The sequence below is a fragment of the Anas acuta genome, chromosome 27 (genome assembly GCF_963932015.1).
Source record: "Anas acuta chromosome 27, bAnaAcu1.1, whole genome shotgun sequence".
NCBI classification, from domain to species: Eukaryota; Metazoa; Chordata; class Aves; order Anseriformes; family Anatidae; genus Anas; species Anas acuta.
Window position 1 is genome coordinate 2,071,161 of NC_089005.1, and position 20,394 is coordinate 2,091,554.

Genomic DNA, 20,394 nt, shown 5'->3' on the forward strand with positions numbered 1-20,394 from the left:
CACATCCTCATTTAGAAAGGAAAAAAAAGCTTTTATTTTAATTTATTTTCCCCTTCCTTTGCCCGATCTGGAAAGCAAAATGCTTTGGGGCAGAGCAGAGACGTCTCCAGCTTGGCACAATTCGGCGAGGGGGCACCGTGCACGTGCCACAGCTCCAAGGATCCGCTCCACTTCTGCTCACTCGGTGTTTGCAAACACGCAGCAGCTGCCTAAAACACCGAGCACCCACGGTGCCAGCCCCAGTGAGAGGCGCTCAGTGCCTTTTGGAGACCATCAAAAATACCCAACAGCTGTGGTTGCTTCTGAAATCACCCCTATATCATGCCCTATACGCCCCTATAGCCTGTGCCCCAGCAGGGAGGCTGTGCCTGACCCTATATTTATACAGGAGGGCTGGGGGTTTTGGGGAGCACCGGAGGGGTTTATCAGAGGGCAGATCTCCGGGCTCGAACCCTTCGATCCGAAATCGAGCGAGAAGCAATCCCAAAGCAGCCCCTCGAGCCCAAACAGCAGCGAGTTTTTGGGAACCGGTCCAAGATCCGCAGCTTAGGCCCATCTCCAAATATCTCCCAACAAGTTTATTTATGGAAAATAAAATCAGTCCAAGACGTTCGTAGCTCAGGAATATTTAATGCTGTTTGGTGAGGGTGGATTTCTCGCGAGGAGGGAGCCCGGCTCCCCGGTGCCTGCAGCGCTGTGCCGGGGACCCGGCTGGCACGAACCCATAGATAGAAGCCCCAAACTGGTCGGGCTGGCTCAAAAGCCACTCTTTAATTTAGCTCATGCCAATCCTGCTTAATTAATTGGGGCTGGAGGCACAGAGATGGGCTGCCTGTTAACCCAAGCTGCAGAAATGCGCTTGGAGAAGGAGGAGCCCGGCGATGCTCGGGGCTCCCGCAGAGGACAAAGGTTGAAGGGACGGATCCTGCCAGCCCCAACGACACTCAGCGATGGAAACGCTGCCCCAAACGGCCCTATTGTGGCCCCGAGACAAGGGCAGGCCAGGCACAGCGGGGACAGGAGTCACGTTAATAGACACCTGCCACCTGATGGGGACGTTAATGCGTCCCCCTGCTCCCGCCGGACACGGGCGCACGACGGGGCTGTCACCCCGGGGAGGGGGGGACACACGTCGCCGGGGCAAGGCCTGGCTTTTACAAACAGCTCTAATATCCCTGGAAGACGTCTCCGAGTCATGCACCGGGTTGGAAATGTCTCCCATTATAATTATGACTCATTCGTGACTCAGTGACATTTCTGAAATTAAAAAGCATTCGCTCGCCCAGCCCTTTGCTGCCCCACTTGGCCGCCGCGCCAGCGCTCCACGACTTCTTTTTAATGCCGTTTTCCCAGGCAAACAAACCCCGGCCCCAGCCCCGCTTGGGGATGGTAGGGTTTGCATCCACACCCTGAGTCGCTTCCGTGCCAGAAAAGCTGGGATCTGAGCCCGATTTGGCCACCAGGGCTCCTCGGGGCAGAGCTGGGCACTGGTGCTGGGACACTTTTAATCCAGGAAGGGCCAAATCCGGGACTGCAAGCAGGGTGCATGTTGACCCCCCCCATCTCTCTGCAGCCAGCTCCATAATTAAAACACTACATTTTACCACCAGGGATGCTCAGGGGCAGCGGGTGCAAAGGACCTAAACCCCAACCCACAGGGACAAAGCCCAGTGGCACCCAGCAGGAGAAGCTGGGAACGGCTCAGGAATGCGCACGGCTGGAGCTGGCACAGCTCAGAGCAGAAGCAGACCCAGAGCCGTCCCCCACCACCACCCCCTTTTCTTTTTTTTTTTTTTTACTATTATGTCTGAGAAGCGCCGTCTCTCCTTTTTTTTTTTTTTTTTTTATGATGATTTAATCGCGCGGTGATGAGGGCTGCCTGGCTGGGATACAAGCGAGCTCTGGGCATCGCCAAAAGAAACGAGGGATCTAAAAACGAGGAGGAAGCATCAGCAGCGGCGCGGCTGATTGACAGTGAATGAAATGAGGCGGCCAAATTTCATTGGCGTGCCTTGAAATCCCAGGACGATGTGGATTGTTGATGGATCCTTTCCTAGGGTTCTGCCAGGGCTGGCGTTTGCCTTTCATCCCGATTTCGCTCGCCGTTTGGAGGCTGCCACTTTTCGCGCGCGCGGTGGGGTTTTAATTGCACGGATCCCTCCCGGTGCACTCAAGCTGGGTGCATCCCACGAAGGCTCAGCACCAGCAGCTCGCCCAGCACCGCTCTGCCCCCAAACTGGATCTTTGCTGGGAAAATTAAAGCCATGCAGAGGTTTTTAGCGGGTGGATGGGCTGCGCACGGTGCCTCCCGATGCACTCCTGGTCCTCAGCCCCGCAGGTCCCTGCCACTGCCCTGCAAGGAGCAAGTGGCCTCGTTGCAGCAAGAGAGGACAAAAAGGTGACAAAAGTCACCTGTGTCTTCCCACAGCCAGATTTACACCCAAATTCCCTGTTTTTTCCCTCCAGCTGGGAGAAACCTTGCAAATCCATCCGTTCCATGCGACTCAGTCCTGTGCAGAGAGCATCGAGACAGAGCCCAGCAGAGCCACGAGCAGCACCCAAACCCTGATCCACGGTGCTGACGCTGCCCTGGGTGCCCAAAAAAGCAGCCGGGTCCATGGAGGGGATGGTGGAAAATGCAAATTTTCACCAAGAAAAACCTGCTTTTTGCAAACCTGCTTCTTGCACCAACCTCGGTACCGGGTTCATTGCGCTCTGCCCTCCCCGCTGCTCGCCAAATATTTGTTCAACGAGGGGATTCCCACCGCACCTACTGCAGGGAGCACGGCTCCTGGTGGCACCCCTAAGTGTGGGGAAGCCCCTGGAGACGGCTGGGAGCCAGGCCTGACGGTGGGGCTGGCACCGGGGCTGTCCCCAGGTGTCCCCACGTCCCCTCCTGCGCCAGCACGAGGCGCGAGCATCGCCGCCTGCAGCGCGGCCACTTTGATCCGCTGCCGATTTCTCCTTCCCATTAATTCCCCGTCGGGCTCTGAACCCTCGCGCGGAGCTGCCGAGATCAAATGGTTAGTTAAGAGACAGGCAGGTGCGGGAAAACATGAAAGGGAGAAATTTTGTTTAATAATATTAACCCCGGCGAAGTACGGTCCACAGAACACCCGAGACAGAATTTGTTTAAAGAGGCAGCCCAGGGAAACGGCATCACTTCCCAAAAGAGCCCCCCCGGGACGGCAGAAAATCCGTGAGTTTGTATTGCCAGCACCAAATCCTCCGCTTGGGAAGGGAAATAAATAAATGTCAGGGCAGAAACAGGGGGAAGGAGAGCTCTAGAACCCAAAATAAAAGGGAAAAGGAAAGGAGCGGAAAATTATTATTTCAATTACAATGAAAATGTATTTTATTAGAAAACGCGGATTCATCTTTGATACTTGATACCAAGAAAAGCAATATCCAGGAATATAATACCCCATCTCCGCGCCGGGAGAATGAGTTATTAAATCAGAAGATGAATGGCTTGCAGTACAGCTAACTGCTCAGGTTAAGAGAAAAATAGTTATAAACTTACTCTTTGCCCCAAAACGCATTCCTCCCCCTCATCCTCTCTCCCCTCCAGTGGAGCTCGCTGATGTGCCTCATTTCTACGGCTTATAAAAATTCAGGAGGGAAATTTTAATAGAAGTTAAAAAAAAAAAAAAAAATCTGAATTTAGAGGGTTTTTTCCTCTCTTCTTCCCCCACCTTTAAAAAAAAAAAAATACACACGAGGCATAAAAATAACCCGGTTGCACACAGTTCAATTGTGGGGAAGTGGGGAGGATGGAAATGAAGGTGCATTCTTATGTATAGCAGTGCATCCATCAGCCCCGTGGCAGGGCGACTCGCTCGGCGTCTCCGTTCTGCATGAATAAATATGGATAAAAATGTAACGCTGCAAAAAGGACTAAAATCCGATAACTGCGATAGCGTTCCTCAGAGGCTGGGAGCAACACCAGCCACCGGCTTTTCTTATTCTTCAGTATTTATGTAAAGAAGCATTGAGATGATAATGCGGCGTGGTGCAGGAGTGTTCGGGGCCTTTTTGCAGCGGGGGCTGCAAGGAATTTGGGTTTTGGCACCGCCGGTGCAGCCCCGGCTTTGGTGGCACCAGGGTGCACGTGGGGACGTGTGCTGGAGAAAACATTGCGCCCTGGGAGGGTTTTGGCTTGGTGGTGTGAGTGTGATCATTTTGGGGCAAGAAGAGCGTGAAATTAGGCAAGAAGAGCACGAAGACCACAGCTGGGACAAGGGAGCCCTTGCTAAAAGGGATTTGCGCACGCTGGCATCGCCACAGGACGGAGCTCAGGATGGTGCCGATGCCTTCCCTTCCTGACCTGCGCAGATCTCGCCGCCTCGAGCCCAGCACGAGCCTCTCCTCCCAGCAAAGTGCCCTCAAAGTGAAGCAGGGATGCGTGACGCCACCCAAAATTACCCAAGATGTGCCGTTTATGCGAGCGGGGTGCACTTGGGCACCCATCCTGCGGTCCCTGCGCACGGCGCAGTGGGCACGGGGCTAGCAGCAAGTCCAAGCTGCGGCCCCTCTCCACGTGAAACCATCCCAAATTCCCATCACACCACAAACCTTCCCCCTTCCCTCTCCCCCAGGATGAGGGTCCCGAGCCCCCCGGCATCACCAACGAGCCCCCGGAGAGGGGACCAGCAGCAGGTCCGAGCCGCGGCCCCTCTCCACGTGCAACCACCCCAACTTCCCACCACGTTCCAAATCTTTCCCCCTCCATCTCCCCCGGGACGAGGAGGGTCCCGAGCCCCCCGGCATCACCGGCGAGCCCCCGGCACGGCGCTGGCTGCTGTTACACAACCCTGCTCGGGAGATCCTACGTGGGCAGACGTGGGCTTTCCTCTGAATCGACAACAGCTCTCGCTGCAGCTCAGCAGAACATGAGCAGCTTACATAAACAGCGCTTCAGAGTTACCCTGCGTGTGGGCTGCACACACCGAGGGGGGAGCAGGGAGCCGGCATCCCCCTCCCTCCTTTTTATTTTTTTCATTTTTTAATTTTTTTCCCCTTTTTTTTTTTTTTTTCTTCCCCCCCCCCTCCCTTTCTCCTCCAAACCGAACAGCTTCTCCTTGTGGGGGAACGGCAACGCGCGCGAGAAAGAGAGAGAGAGAGAGAAGAGAAATGACTCAAGTGTTTTGTAACTTGTCACATTCGAAGCTGCAATTTTGGAGGCAGGAAGGAGCGATCCAAAATAGGCTCCCCAGCCCCGGCTTGTATAACCCAGATCCCCCGTCCCCTCCCTCCGTGGGGGGATGAAAAAGGGGGACTTTTCTGCCGCAGATTGGCAGCTGGAAAGAGGCAGGCGGGCTCGGGGCTGCTGCGGGGCGGGGGAGCGCAGGAAGAGCCCCCAAATTGGGAAAAATTACTCATCCGTGTGCGGAAGGCTCCTGTGCTGGTGGGGAGGCACCGGGGAAGATGCTGCAGGGGAGGATGCTCCGGGGAAGGGGGAGGATGCTCCGGGGAAGATGCTCACGCTCGGAGCTCCACGGAAAGCTCCCCAGGATGCCGTCCCGTGCCCGAGATGATGCTGGGGAGGCGCAGCCGGAGCTGGGGAGCAGCAAGGAGCAGGTTTTCCTGCGAAATTGGGCACGCTGGTGGCCATTTCTTAGCCCTCATAAAGGCACCAAGAACCTCTGGTGCCCCAAATCTCACCAAGAGCAAGCGCAGCACGTGGACTGGTGCGCACAGCTGCACCCACAGCTACCCCGGCACGGTCAGAGCAGAGATCAGCCCCCGATTAATTATTATCCGAGACCCCCTCCCCCCAAAAAAACTCCTTTTTCAACCCACGGGTGTCCGCAGGAGCCTGCCTCATGCGATAAACCCTCCTGCCCACCCAAAGCACCGCTAATGTCTTCTGAAAAAGTCACGCCGGGTCCTTGGGGGAGCAGGAGGCTCAATAAAAGTGACACGGCTCCTCGGGGCTCATTGATCTGCCATCGACCGTGCTGGTGGCGCGGACTCGGAGGAGCCCCAGATGAGCTTTGGCACCCGTTTTGTGGGGGCAGCGCTTCCCAGGGGGCTCCTCAAAAAAAATTAAATGGGTGGGAGGTCGAAAGGAGGGGAGGGAAGGGCTCGGCTGCCCCTTTTGCTCCTGTCACCCCGCTGCCCACGCGCTGCAGGACGGCACACGCTGGGAAAAGCCCAAACACCGGGTGGGGAGAAAAAATAATAATGTTATTTTAGCTAAATTCATCCGCTTCCATGATGCAGCCCAGCTTTGCAAACCCCAAAACCTCTCCACTTTATGACAAACCCACCCGCCGGGTGCATCACCGCAACTTTTGGATTACCGGGTTAAAAAACCCGCAGTGCCCTGCAACAGCAGGGACTTGCCCGTGCATCACGGAGACAAAAAGGCAAATTCCTGACTCCTTGGCCAGTGCACGATCCGACGCTGCTTGGGACGATCCCACACAGCCCCCGGCATGTCCCGGCTCCGTGCACGGGCTCCGATCCTAAGACAGACCCGGGTGATTCAACACCAAGGCTACATCTGCAGGAGCAACACAATTATCTCCCGGAGTTAAGCGTTGACGGATAGAAGTTTTAATTACCAAACCTTTTCATCCTCCCCCACACACGCCAAAAAAAAAAAAAAAAGGATATTTTCTGGCATGTTTATTTAATAATAATAAAATATGATAAAATTATATGTTAGTGGAATAAGCGCACGGTGTGTGTAAAAGCACGAGATGAGCTCAAGTCTGGGTTGTCACCGGCGCTGAAGATCCGAGCTCGTGTGATCTCTGCGAGGAGCTGGGGGCTTTGGGCACGGGGGCATTTCTTCCCCTTGCAGCTTGACAGCCACACACGTCCCCTTCTCTCGATTTACCCCGAGAGCCAGCGCAAGCCGGCTGCCTTAATTGCCACGGACAGGGCCAAAGGGTGCCCCTGTCACCCATCAGGATCATTTAGGGCTTGGGATGCGCCCAAGTCCCATGGGGAACGCCAGGCAGGCCTCCGTGCTCATATCAGCCTTCATTTCATCCCGGCCCCAACACCGTTGTCTCGTTACCGTGCCCTAACATCTCCTGGTCCCCTGCCACCAGGATGCGACCCCCCTGGGGACACGGGGACGGAGCCCAGAGCCGCTCCCCAGCCCCTTGGCACCATCATTTTGCGCCCCCCTTTTTTCCCTTTCCACCTTTCAGCCCGCAAAGTGAGCTCCAGCAGGAATATTTCCCCTTTCCCACCCCCAGCCTCGGAAATTCGCAGCCAACCTGCTAATGAGTCTTTGTGAACCTTGTGCCTTCTTACCTCTAATTTTACAGCCTGCTAGGATTTGAGCTCTGTGGACAGCCTCACATTTGGTTTCGAATTATAGGCTGAGTGGCTGTTCTCTCCTATTATTGTGCTGTCAATCTCGTATTAGCACATTATAATATGGTACACTGAATGCATCTGTTCTGTATATCACAAGTCCTAATTGTCATTTGTTGAATCACTTTGTCTTATATGATTGTTAAGCAATTATTTCATCCAAAGCGGCTTAAACTTTGATTACTGTATAGTGTTTACGGGGATCAAAGTAAAACCATCAGCTGCTTCAAACATTTTGCAGCTGAAACAGGCACAAGTGTCTGTCCTAGACGCGCTGGGATGCCAATACAGAAGCAACGAGGAGAGCAGACTTGGTGACCTGTGGGTTCGAGCCATCTCTCCCTGTCCCTGAAGGGCAGCGCTATTTGTCCGGGGTGGTTAAACGTCCAGGAGACGTGGAGGTGAGGAACCAGATGCGAAACGACAGCTCTGCCAGGCTCGCTCACGCGCCGATGCGCTCATCCCGCGTGGCACCAGCTGTCCCAGCGGTCCCCTGCGCCCCCCACACATCCCACGGGGGATGCTCTGCTGGAACGGCTCCTGCTCCTTAAAACCCAAAAAAACAGAGCAGTGCCTCGCTCAGAGGTGCACGGAGAGGGCTGCGCCCTCATCCAGCTCCTCTCCACCAAATCCCACGGAGGGAGAAGCCTCCGCAGCGTGCCAGCCCCCTGCTCCTTGGGTGGGCAGGGGATGGGGCTGACGCAGGGTGGAAAAAACCATCTCTGGTTTTGCTCCCCTCGCGCTCCAGCCCTCAAAGGGCACCCGGGTAGCTTGGGGGGGGCTTCGCCCCACCGCTGCGGAGCTCTGAAGTCGGGTGCTGGTAGGGGCCAGGCGCCGTCCCAGGGCCTGGGAACCCAAAGCAGCCGCAGCAGGGAGGGGTTCGCCACCAGGGGCTTGGGCTAATCCCCAGAATATCTGGCTGACAGCATGGGGAAGGAATGTTAGCCCATTGTTTAAGTAGCCCGGACAGGATCGAGAAGAAAAAAGAAAAAAAAAGAAAAAAAAAAAAGAAACAAAACGCTGGTGGCTCCTTAACCCCAGCTGGTTCCACGAGCCAGCGAGGATGCACAAACTGTCAAGAATATTCTGCTTAAAACCGTCTCCTTTAATGAGACTTGAATTTAACCTGAGCACCGCTCAAAAGCCCCCTCTCGCAGCCAGCTGCAAATCACGGCTTGACACAACTAGAGCACATCCCAATTAGGAGATTAAGCAGACGTTCTCCTCCTTTTGTTAAAGGCTAATGAATTTACTCGTACCACTAATTCTCCAAATAATGGGCCCCGGACCCTAGAGCGCAGAAACCTTTATAAATCAGGACTGGCCCCCACCAGGCCACCAGATGTTCACAAAAGAGGGAGAGTCTCCGAAGCAGAACGAGGACTTTGCCACGGGCTCCAGGCTCTTGGGGGAGGCTCTGTGCTTCTTGCCCCTCACCCTAAATCCACCACCACCATCCCCAGTGCCACCAGGGCGCAGGACATCACCGTGGTCCCCGTCCCAGAGCACCCCATGGGTGCTGCTTGTAGGTTTGGGCAAAGAGCACGAGGTGCTGCTGCACAGCACATCACCCCATGGCTCGCACAGCTTCTCCTGCTTCTTTTTCAACTCCTTGTACCATGGAAATAGTTATAAAGAAATAAAATACTATGAGGTGCACAGTTCTATAGAGAGAAAAGGAAGAGGTGGTGATCATTTGGCTGCGGAAAATTGGCTGGCAGATGTCACCAGGTAGGCACAGACAGGAGAGGGCTCTTGCAAAAACAGCTCCAGCTTAAAAAGTTCTGGTTTGAGTAGGAACGGTAAGAAAAGCGCTTTATTTCCGAGCTGTCCAGGAGATGCTTGCTGAACCAGCTTCACAGCCCAGCCTGAATCCACAACAAGGATTTGTTTGACCTCAGACTGCTGGGTAAAGGCAAAGAGTTACCCAAACCGAGAGCTTCAAAGCTCCAAAGTTTTGCCCAGCTTCACCTCCATCACTGCTCACCCACCTCCAGAGCAAGCCGAGCCCTCCTTCCCCTTAATCCGGAGAGGAAACCCTGCAATTCCTCACACCTAGCCCCAAAAGAAACCTGAGGAAGTTGTCAAATGCTGTGACGAGCAGGGATCTGGGCGAGCAGGTAAAAGGTAGCGCCGCACACCGCGGCTTGGGAACACTGCTGCGGGCAAATTGCTTTTTAACAAGCAGACAACTTCTATCAATAGCATCTACCGTATGTTTTTATAAAGTGCAGAAATATGTTTTTAAAAGGCCAGTAAATAAAGTTCCTATCGATTTGATCTCAAGCATAATCTGTTTTTCTGTCTGCCACCAAGAGTGGTAATAAAACAGAATCATGTAATACGGCATTTCGGCTAATGCGACCATACATCACGGCAGGGGCTGCGTGCTCGCCGGCGATCTATCATTTTCTATTGGGATTGCTTAGCTGCAGAATTTATAAACCTGCCCCCAAATTGATGCAATGTCCAATTTTCTTTTCCAATTTATTTTTGGTTGAGCGAAGCAATATTGAGGCAGGACAAGGAGGGCGCATTTCCCGTCTCTCCAGATGTTCCGCGCTCCCGGGGAAAGGGGCTGACAGCAGCTCCTCCACCGGGGTTTTTGGGAAGATGTCACCCCCAGCCACCAGATGCTTTTGTCACCACGATCAGCATTTGCTCCCCATCGTCTCCCTGCAGTGGCAGATAAAAGCTGTGTGGGGTTAACACCACAACTGATGCTCGGGGAGCTCCCCAGGAGCATCCTTGGCACCGCCAGGCAGCATCTCGCATGCATCCAGACCCCTGCAGCACGGGGAAGGACCAACAGGTCGCTGTGCCCCAGCACAAGCACATGGTGGCAGGACAGATGCCCTGTGCCACCCCATTTTCGAGGTTTCCACCCTCCACCAGGGAGCTTCGAGGCACAGCTGGGTTCCCTGGCTGCGAGCGGAGGCTTTGAGCGCAGGCGCAGCGAGACGTGGTCCCACCAGACCCAGGACAAGGATGGGAAATGCCCCGTCCCCCCACCAGTTTGGGAAACACAAATATTTCCAGAGAGGAAAAACACTCCGCATTCGGCTTTTTTTGTGGTTGTTTTTTTCCTCGAAGAGACAAAGTGTTCTAAAGAAAGCAGACACTTCCTACACGAGTTTTCATACCCTGAACCCAAGTTTTCCGCCACCGGCTTTGACGGAAGGAGCTCAGGCAGCACCCTTGGTGCTTGCCCAGTCCTCACCAGCTCCCCCAGGGGATCCTCGGTCACTTGAACAAAGGTTTCCCGTTCGCACCCAGGAATGGGGAGAGCTTCCTGACCTCGGGATCCCTATCACAACCCCATCACCCGTGCGTGCCCTGGTGGGAGACACATCTCGGTCCTGTCCACTTCAGGGCGATTTGGGGGGCAGTGGGAATTACCCCAAAGCACCTCGAGCTATGAAAATCATCCTCACAGATTCAGGAGAGAAGCAGAGATGTGTGTATTCGATATATGCACATTCCTAGAGAAAACCCAAAGCAATCCAGCGTAGCTCACAAAAAACACCGCTCGCCCCCCCGGCGTGCACGCTGCAGAAACCAGGCACAGCCCAAGCATGCGGAGCCGGGGCTGGGTTAGGGCCAGGGGAGGGGAAAATAAACGTAAAACTGAAGGAAGCAGCAGGGCCCGTGTCCTCAGATGCCACCTGAACGCGCGATGCACCGAGCTGTCTCGGAAGGAACCCGCGCCAAAGGCGTCGCTGAGCCAAGCCGCCAGCCCCTGCAGCGGGCACCCACCCACCACCTGGGGCCAGCCCAAAATAAGCACCCACGAGGAGCCCGAGCCCCACGGCCGGCCCCCATTGCTCGCTTGCTCTCCGGGGAGGGGGGAAAAAAAATAAAAATAAATAAATAAAACTAAAAGGAGGACTGCCTCCATCCCTGCGAAGCTCCCAACTGCTGGGAAGCGGCGCCCAAGTGACGGATGGTTTCTGTGCGGCATCCTCTGCCAGGCTTTTTTTTTTTTTTCTCCCCATATTTTGAATAATCAGACATCTTTAAGGGAAAGTTCTGCTCGGAGCCATGTGATCGACAGGGGGAAGAGGCTTTCCAGCCCGCGCTGAAGCAGCCAGAGAAACGGATCCTGAACACTTCGAGGAAATCCAAGCCGCGTGAGAGCCGAGTTCCTCCCGTCTCGCTGCGGCTGCCGGAGCAGCAGCAGGGGTCGGGGGTGCTGGGGGGGACCCCAGCGGGGATGGATTTGGACACAGATCCCTTCAGGATGATGCCCCCAGCCCCAAATCATCACATGATGCCACCGTGTGCCCCCACGAGCCCGTGGTCCCCAAAGGATGCAGGTGGCACCGCGACGCACGGTGCATTCACCCGGAGGGTCCTGTGCCCTTACCCAGAGAGGATCTCGGGGTGCAGCACCCAAGGGTGCCCGGCATCCCCCTCCCCAGTGCTCCCAGTGCTCCCAGTCCCGGCCGTGCCGAGCTCGGGAAGTTCAATGGTGCCATCTCGTGGCCCCGTGCGCGCACGGCAGCGCACCAGAAGCGCTCAGCACCATGGCATTAACCCTGCCTGCACACGGGGTAAATCCTGCATCAGCCGGATAGCTAATTAATAAATAATAATTAATTAACCCGGCTGAGCTCCCCCAGGCACTCACACGGACGTGCGGAGAGCAGCTGGGAGCGGGAACACCGAGCCACAGCACGCCAGTTTGTGTTTAAAAAGCTCACAAAGCGCTACGTAGCGGCAAAAACTATGCAAAAACAATAAAATTGAGTTAAATTTCACCCACACCTCAGCCCCAGCCCCAAACCCTGCAGCAATGGGGAAGCACAGGACAAAAGCTTAAAGTCTCCTCTAATTTTGGGAAGGGATTTGGAGAGCAAAATGCAAACCCTGAGAGCAGCACCAGGACCCCCAGCCCAGCACTCACCTTGTCAGCCCGTGGGTAGCGCACCCGGGGGCTGCCCCACTCCCTGCTGATGCGCCAGCGGTACTGGTGGCACTGGGGGATGTAGGAGCAGCCCACGTCACCCAGCTGTGGGTAAATGACTTCTAAATCACCCCTGGGGAGAGAAAAGGAGAGGGGAGCAGGATTAGTGCCGCTCCCCAGCCAGGCTGGGGGTGCAGCGAGGGGCAGGAGGTGCTGGATCCAACCTGCTGCTGCCAGGGGTGCACAAAACCTGCCCTGAGCAGGGGGCTGCCTCTTCTCCCAACCCCCCCGGCAGCAATAAAACAACTCAAAACACCTGTGAGGACTCAGCAGGTTCCCAGTATTTAAAGTCATGGCCCATTTATCTTAACCCAAGGCTTGAAGGCAGACCAGGAGAACAAAGATCCCTGAAGCTTAGGTTCCCCATCAGTTGGCACAAGCCATTTGGACCCCAAAAACCTTCTCCCACTTACATCATGAGCAGGGAAGAGCCTCCAGTGGTTTTTGGGCACAGATATCACAATAACAAGGTGCCTTGACACAGTACAGGCAGGAGGGGGCATTAAATCCTGCACACCCAAAGGCTTCCAAGCACCTGCACAGGGCTGGCCCAAGAGGCTGATGGTTCAAATTAAGGTTCTTTTATTCCACCTGTGTTAATTTAGATATTTACCTAAGCTGCATGATATTTTGGAAGCATTTAGGGTACCTGGAAAGCAGCAGGAGGGGTGTTTGTAAGGCAGGAGGTCCCAGTCAGCCACCACCTCCTGCAACCCACAGGCACCTCCAAGGGACATTTGGTACCAAAACACCCAAAAAGGGGCACACGAGGTGCCTTTTCAGCTCACACCAGCCCAGCTGGAGCAGCAGCACCAACCCCAGGAGCGAGAACCTCCTTTTCCCTTACCCAACCTCTGCAACCCTTTACACCCTGCAGGCCGGGTTTGAGGTCCGTGGGGTGTCCTGTTCCAGCTCATTCCCTCCCCAAAAGCAGCCCCGTTCCTCCGAAGCTCCCTGCAGAAGCCGTTTTTCATCCCAGTTGTGTAAGGCACTGCAGGCAGAGGGGTGACCGGGGGCACCGAGAGCTCAGCTTGCATCAAACATCAGGCACCGCTCTGCTCTGGCCCAGTTTCCCAGCGAAAGGAAGAGCTCAGCCAGTATTTATAGCCCTGGCGAGGGGGATACTGGAATTAAGTGTCCCGGGGGCTGACGTGTGACCGGCTGCACAGGGCTGGGGACAATTTTGGGCACAAGCGCTCACCTGCAGAACTCGCTGTCCGGGCTGCCGAGGGTCTGGAAGAAGCACGTGTGCGAGGGCTCATCCGGCCACGGTGCCTGTGCCCCCCAGGCAGTGGTGCCCAGCAGGCTGGCAGCCAGCAGCACAGCACCCAGCAGCTCCATCCTGCCCTGTGGGGACCGAGGGAGGGACAGGATCAGTCCCACGGGCACCCAGCACCACCGCAGGGTCCCCACCGCCACGCTCCGGTTCATCCCTCCCTCTCCAGGTGAAGCACGCCCAGTTTACAGGTTATTTTTTCCCAGTTCTACCAGTTCCACGTTGTTAATCCCAATTATATCTGAGGCACTTTCCTGCTTTTGTGCCAGGGGGCACGGAGCCCCCAGCGAGACCCCAACTCAGAGGGACCCCACGCACAGAAGCCACCCCCACAGCGCTTATGGCACCGCACCAAGCGCCCAGCACCAGCCCTGCTGCTCTCCCTCGGGTGCTGTAACATGATGGAAAAGAGGAAAAGCCAGAAAAAGGCTTGGCCACGGTCAAACCAATCCCTGGGGTCGGGGAGATGAGGTTCATACACCCGCACCCCTTCCTAAGGGGTGCTGCAGGCAGGCGCCCACCCCTGGGTGCTGGATGCGGCTCCCCAGAACCAGGGCTGGGGTTGCCACGGAGATGGGAGGAGGGGAAGCAGGGACTGGAATCGGGGTGAAACAGCCCAGAAATGGGGATCCCACCCCACTGAGGAACACAGAAGCAGACAGTGGGGTTTCACCCCACTGATCCCATAACCATTTCCAGGTCCCCTATGGGTTTGGGTCCTCGCCTGGCCCAGACCCCGCACCCTGGTGGCTCCCTGGCTGACCAGAGGGGATGCGACCCAAGCGCTTGCAGCAGCCGATTTTCTCCATTGCCTAATCGCTTCTGGATGAGCCATACACCAAAAAAAAAAAATCCCCTGTCAGCTGGGAATAGGTATTACACCGCGCCGTGTCATTATATAATGAAGCACCAGCACGCAGAGCAAACACGGGGAAGCGCCAGCACCGCTGTCATTACGGAGAGGAAAAAAAAGCACTGGGCTTAACTAATTAGGAGCATTAACATATTGGGAATGGTCTGGAGGTTTAGGGGCGAGCGGCTCCCCGTTCCCACGCTACAAGATGGGCAAACCCCGTAATTACAGCCCGCAGCCTGCAAACAGCCTCACGTGAGCCACTCCTCGCCCAGCAGCGCTGCTTTGCATGAGTCAGGGTGCCAGAAGTGGGGTTTACGTCCTCACACACGTTCCCAAAACCCTGGGGGGGTCACCAGAGCCCCGATCCCAGCTCAGCCAGCTCTGATCTTTGTGCCACGAAGCTGTTCTCATTTCCTACCCCAAAAAAATTGGGTGGGCAACACCCAAAGGTGCACGTCTCCAGCGGTGCTGAGGACCCCGGGCTCACCCAGGGGCATCCTGACGATGCGTGCACGGGGCCTGTTAATCATTACCAAAAAAAATCGGACACAAATTAATTTCTTAGCAAAGCAGGGCTTCCCTAGAAAGCCACCAGCTCGGCTGCAAGTGGTCAGGAAGGAAGCAGAAAATTTTTGTCCTGTGTAATTTTGATGCGGACGGGCACAGGGGGGTCACCTGGAGAGCTGCAGGCACGGGCAGGGGATGCACAGGGTGGAAGGAGACTCCCCCATCGGATTTTTCTCCTTTTTTATTTAATCACGGAGCTGGCAGGAGACTCGCACCCAGCACTCAGGGCACGGGGAGCAGCAGAGCTTTGCAATCGTCCGCTGAATTTGGTCACTTTGCTGGCGTTTCTTGGGGAAACCCAAATAATAGAAAAGGGCAGCAATGGGATGAGCCCTGCAGAGGCCAAACAAGGGTATTGTACATTATTTTTTTTAGCCTGGGGGCAGGGAGAAGCCTTTCACAGAGGCAACATCAGCCTCTTGCAGCTGGAGGAGATCTCCCGAGAGAGGATTGGCACCAAACGGGATCGGCACGGGAGGGTTTGCTGATAGACGATTTTTCCCCACGGGGGAAAAATCGGGGGCGCAGAGCCCACGGCTCCCACCTGCTGCTCCTGCAAGGGGAAACAACCCCTGGGCCGCTGGATTTTCTACGGACACGCACAGGAGAGGCTGATCCCACTCGTCCCACTGCCAGGTTGGGGGCACAGCACCCCTAAACCCACACTGGGGATGGGTTTGCATCCACCAGCACCGATTTTCTTGGAGAAAACGCAGCAGTGCCAGGTCAGGCACCCAGCAGGGCTCAATCCCTGCAGCCTGAAGGGCTTGGACGTCCCCTCAAAGATCTTGGACATCCCCTCAAAGAGCTTTTACATCCCCTCGAAGGGCTTGGACATCCCCTCAAAGGCTTTGCACGTCCCTTTTCCTGCCCAAGGGCTGCAGGAATCCCGTCCTTCCAGCTTTCTGCCCAGGGCTGGCACCCACGAGACATTCCTCCCTCTTTAAGAGGCTTTTCACTTTTTTTTCTCGCAAAGCCCTTCTTAAAAAGGACCAGAGCAGAACCTTTTCCCCATCCTCTGAGCAGCCACAACCTCAGCCCTCGAGCAGCAGCAGAGCTTTCCTCTTCGGTGGCTGCTCAGAAGAGGCTCGCAGCAGCGCCGGCTGCTTTCGTTTTGCACAACTGCCTCGTGCACAACGACTTCCAGCAGGAAATGATGTTAAAAAAAGACAAAAAACAACATTTAAGGCAGGCAGCAGGTCCAAACAGTAATTTTAATTATTTATTTTTGCCCTGGGAAGCCCAAGGAGGCCGAGCGCTGCCTGAACTTGCTGCAGCCACTTTGGTTATTTGGGGGGGGGGAGATGACAAATAATATAAATATTTCCAGCAGACCCAGTCCATTTGTCTCCCCAAAGCCTTTTGTGCTTGACAAAGCTAAGACACAGGTAGGAAATCATCCTCTGCTATTTAATATTAATGATAAAAAGGCTTTTATTGAAAGGGAAAATGGCTTGGGGGGGAAGGACGGCTGCAAAAACTGCAGGGAAGCACTTGGAAAGCCAAAGTTGGGAGCCAGGTGACACATGGGGTGCCCCACAGGGCCACAAAAGGAAGGGTTTTGGAGAAAATAAATAATATTATAATATAAATAAAATAAATTATAATTATAATAAATATAATTATAATAAATAATATGAAATAAATAATTTTCTGCCCCCAGCACGGATGGTGCTGAGCCCCCAGCCCAGCAGGGCTCCCCTAACTTTGGGTTTTTAGCACAAAAAGCATCCCCAAACCAGGATTCCCCCCCAAATGACCCCGGTCAGGATGAATTCTGCTGGGACCAGGAATTATTTGCGAGCTCTGGAGTTCCCCGTGCGGGCTGTGGGTTTCCTGGAGGTGCAGGTTTAACATTAACCCGTGCCACCCACAACCTGCCCGCTTCACCCAGCCCCACGCAGAGCTGGGGGATCTCTCAGCCTCGCTTCACCTGTAGCATTTTTCATTAATTAACCACGTTTATTTCTCATTAATTAACCACGTCTCTCACCAGAGAAGCGTTCCCGAGAGCTTTGCCCTAATGCGAAGATTTTTGCGCTGCACAGGCAAAGGCTTTTCTGTGCAACAGGGGGCTCGTTGCGCACCCACCAAGACCCCCAAAACACCTGAGATTTGCATTAAAAAAAAACATTTCTGCAGTCAAATCCTGCCCAAAACCTGATATTTGGTGCAGGAGGACACAGACGGCTTGGCAGACCCGGTGGCCAGGGGAATTCCCTCAGGCCGGTGGTGCAGGAAGCCGGTTTTCCAGATATTTCCCTCGGTGGCACGCAAAATAAAAGGAAACGAACCCACATCCTCTCCCCGTTTGCAGCCTCCTGCCGTGCCCTAACCACACCGTGCCTCTTATCTCCCCTTGCTGTGCCTCTTATCTCCCCTCCTAGGTGCTGCCCACCCCATGCGTGGCCAACCCGTGGCCCCTTGCAGGGAGCACAACCACATCCCCATCCCTGCACCAACCCCAAAAATTTGATTTTTTCCCCCAGAACGTGAGCCAGCAGCACCCTCACCATGGATTTTGCAAGGCTTGGGGACAGGGCCACCCCTCTGCACCCCATCCCCAGCACCTGGGCACCCACCTCACCAAAAAAAAATACACAAAAACCTTTCCAAAACCTGGTTTTTGGGGAGGGTGGCGGGGTGGCTGTGGCACACCCAGCTCGCAGGGGGGTGACCTTGGAGCCGTGCGGCCCCGCGCACCCACCTGGCACGGCCACGGCGGGCACCTTGTGACTGCACCCGAGCCGCAGCCCTCCCCGGAGCAGCTCGGCTATTTTGGGAGCCGAGTTTTGCATTTGACCTACATTGAGCAGTCACAAGGCAGGCGCGGAGCCGTGCAGCAGCTCCAGCAGCTCCACGGGGCCCTGGGGTGCCGATAAAAACCCAAAAGAGCCCCAGCCCCCTGCACCCACATCCTTGGGGTGCTGCGGTCCAGCTGGGGGCTGCTCCTCCCTCTAATTCCAGGCTCCATTTTAAGGACAAATCCTTAAATTTCAGGCTCAGCCCCCCAGGTTGGGGACCCTTCCCATCTCCCGGAGCTGAGGGATGCTGCTGAGCATCACTTTTTAAACGCCGGCAGCAGCAAAAGCGTTGAGAAACCCTCAGGTGTGGCCTCTCCTGGAGCTGCCACCCACGCTCCCCGGGGACTTTGCGTGGGAACCAGGGCCACGGAGGTGTCACCGGCAGCCGGGTGTCCTCCCCTTGCTGTCCTCCTTCCCCTGGGCACCGCAGATGGCAGGAAGGCGCGTGGATGCCCCACGCCTCACAGGACACCCTAATTGTGATTACAGCCACAAAACAAACCCTGCCCTGAGCTCCTGCGCCCGGTGATGCTCGTGGGAAAGCCCTGGGGCAGCAGCTTAATGAGGAGCTGGGGCTGCGGGGAGGTGCAGGCTCTGCTCTGACTCAGGGCAGGTTGATCCCAACCCCACAAGCGAGCCAGGGCTGGGGGGGGACCCAGCTGCCCCCCCAGTGCCCAAGGACCTGTGTGGGATTGAGGCCAGCTGGGCAGGGCATCTATAAATATCCCCGTGTCAGATTCAGCCACACGTGGCTCTCCTTTTTGCTTTTTTTTTTCCTCCTCTTTCTCCAATCTCCGCAGCCCAAAACGAAGGGGAGCGCAGCCCAGACCTTAAATTTTCAGGTTGTGCAGACACAGGGCGGGGGGGGGGGGACACGAACTGCTTAAACGGGCCCAAATCCCCGGCGTGGACGCACTGAGAGCAGATTAACCTGGGCGATCGAGTGACACTGAACTGGCTTAACCCTTCCCCAGATGGGTTTAGCTGCTCTGCCCCGGGGGGCTCGGGCGGATTTAATCAAACAGAGCTTTCTTGGGGAGCCCCAAGCCCCCATCGCAGCTCCAGGATGTCCCCAAACCCAGTTTGGGGATGTGACAGGAACCCCCCAGGCCATTCCCAGCTCCCCCCAGGCACTCAGCCCCCTTATTTTGCAGGGTACCTCCAGGTGACCCCAATTTCCTGCTAATAGGGGCAACAGAGCCCCTACAGCTACCCCCCCACAGGCTGCTAGAAGCAGCCCAGCACCCCCAGCACCCTTCAAGCCCCCTTTTTTGTCCCCACCTACCCCTCCTCACGCTGCCGTGTCCCCGTTCCCAGAGCGGCCAGAGCCTGGCAGAGCCCCAGCCCCGCTGCCCAGCCCCTTGGCAGGGCTGACCCCAAAACGCCACCAACCCCACAGCACCTGGGGCTGAGCAGGGGCAGCCTGCAAAGCTTTACACCCCCCCGGGACGAGCCTCCCAGCTGGGGTACGAGTTAATCCCACAGCCTGCAGAGCACCTGAGCCGCACAGGGGCAGCAGCGCGGCTCTGGGCTCAGTGACCCGGCAATGTCACGGAGTTTTGGGCACAAAATCGGGCACGAAACCCCCGCTGCTTCCCTTTCGAGCAGGAGGCCGTGAGAACATAGCGCTGGCGTGAGCCAGCCCCGGGTGACAGCAGCAGAGATGCCTGGGGCCACCGTGCGCACCAGGAGCAGCAGCGCGCTCCCCACGCTGCCCCTAAATCGACGCCTGCACGCAGCAGTCCCCATGCAAGGAGCTCCGATCCCATGCGGGGGACCAAGCTGAGTGCTTCTGGGTCTCTCCCAAGCCCCCCCGGTGCCTCCTGCCCCTTTTTGGAGCCCTCCTGCTGCCCAGCAGCTCCCTGCTTTCCCATTGACTCACCGCCTGGGCGCACTGAGTCACCTCTCCGCCGCCTCTCCTTTCCGTGGCCCGTGGCCGTTTCCCTGGCCCCTGGGTTCCCATTGACTCACGGGCACTTCTCCAGAGCTCATCCTCTCCTTTCCATTCCCATCCCAGTCCCTCGGCCTCATCCCAGCCCCGTATCCACCTTCCTTCTGGCCAGCACCGTGCCCCCAGCACCGCTGATGTGCTCGGAGAGCATCCCGGTGCAGCCCCCAATGATCCCAAATGTCCACTTGAGTGTTATTCCTAAGGCTGCGGGGAGATTTTAGGGGGATTTCCCCACCTTTCTCCCCCTGGGTGGGTTTTCTTTGGGGAATTAGCATGTGGTTTGCAGAATTTAGGTCTAATCAATCGATTTTAACATCCCTCCGTGCACCTCTCCAACTGCGTGCTCCGGCTCCAATGTGGAAATATAGGAAGGAGCCTAAAAGATTATGGAAAAATGTTGGGGAAAATGGGAAAAATTGGAAAAATTGCACTTTTTCTCTCTGGAAAATGTGGGGGAAAACGGGAAACGTTGCACTTTTCTCTCTGGTTTGCTCTCAGGCAGCGGGGTGAGCACAGGTCCCGGCGTGTGCCGTGCGCCGGGCACGCCCGGAGCGGCGGCCTCGGAGTGGAAAATTCCTTTTGGCGGAGCGGGATTGTGGCTCAACAGGTTTCTGAGTCCCGGCCCCTCGCAGTTGTGTC

General features: G+C 55.9%; 1 protein-coding gene across 4 annotated transcripts in view; it reads right to left on the minus strand.

Moving 5' to 3' along the window:
- The window catches only part of PEBP4 (phosphatidylethanolamine binding protein 4), a 61,440-nt gene extending 41,631 nt beyond the window's left edge, over positions 1-19,809 (minus strand). The window contains exons 1-3 of one of the 4 annotated variants that reach the window (XM_068662109.1): positions 19,687-19,809; positions 13,503-13,648; positions 12,242-12,374 (exon numbers count right to left, since the gene is read on the minus strand). In XM_068662109.1, coding sequence (XP_068518210.1) covers positions 12,242-12,374; positions 13,503-13,648; positions 19,687-19,767 — 360 coding nt within the window. In that variant the 5' untranslated portion in view covers positions 19,768-19,809. Of the gene's footprint in view, positions 1-12,241; positions 12,375-13,502; positions 13,649-16,033; positions 16,114-19,089; positions 19,223-19,686 lie in introns of those variants that run through there. The other 3 variants (XM_068662106.1, XM_068662107.1, XM_068662108.1) reach the window with 3 other exon arrangements.
- Positions 19,810-20,394: the final 585 nt, after the last annotated feature.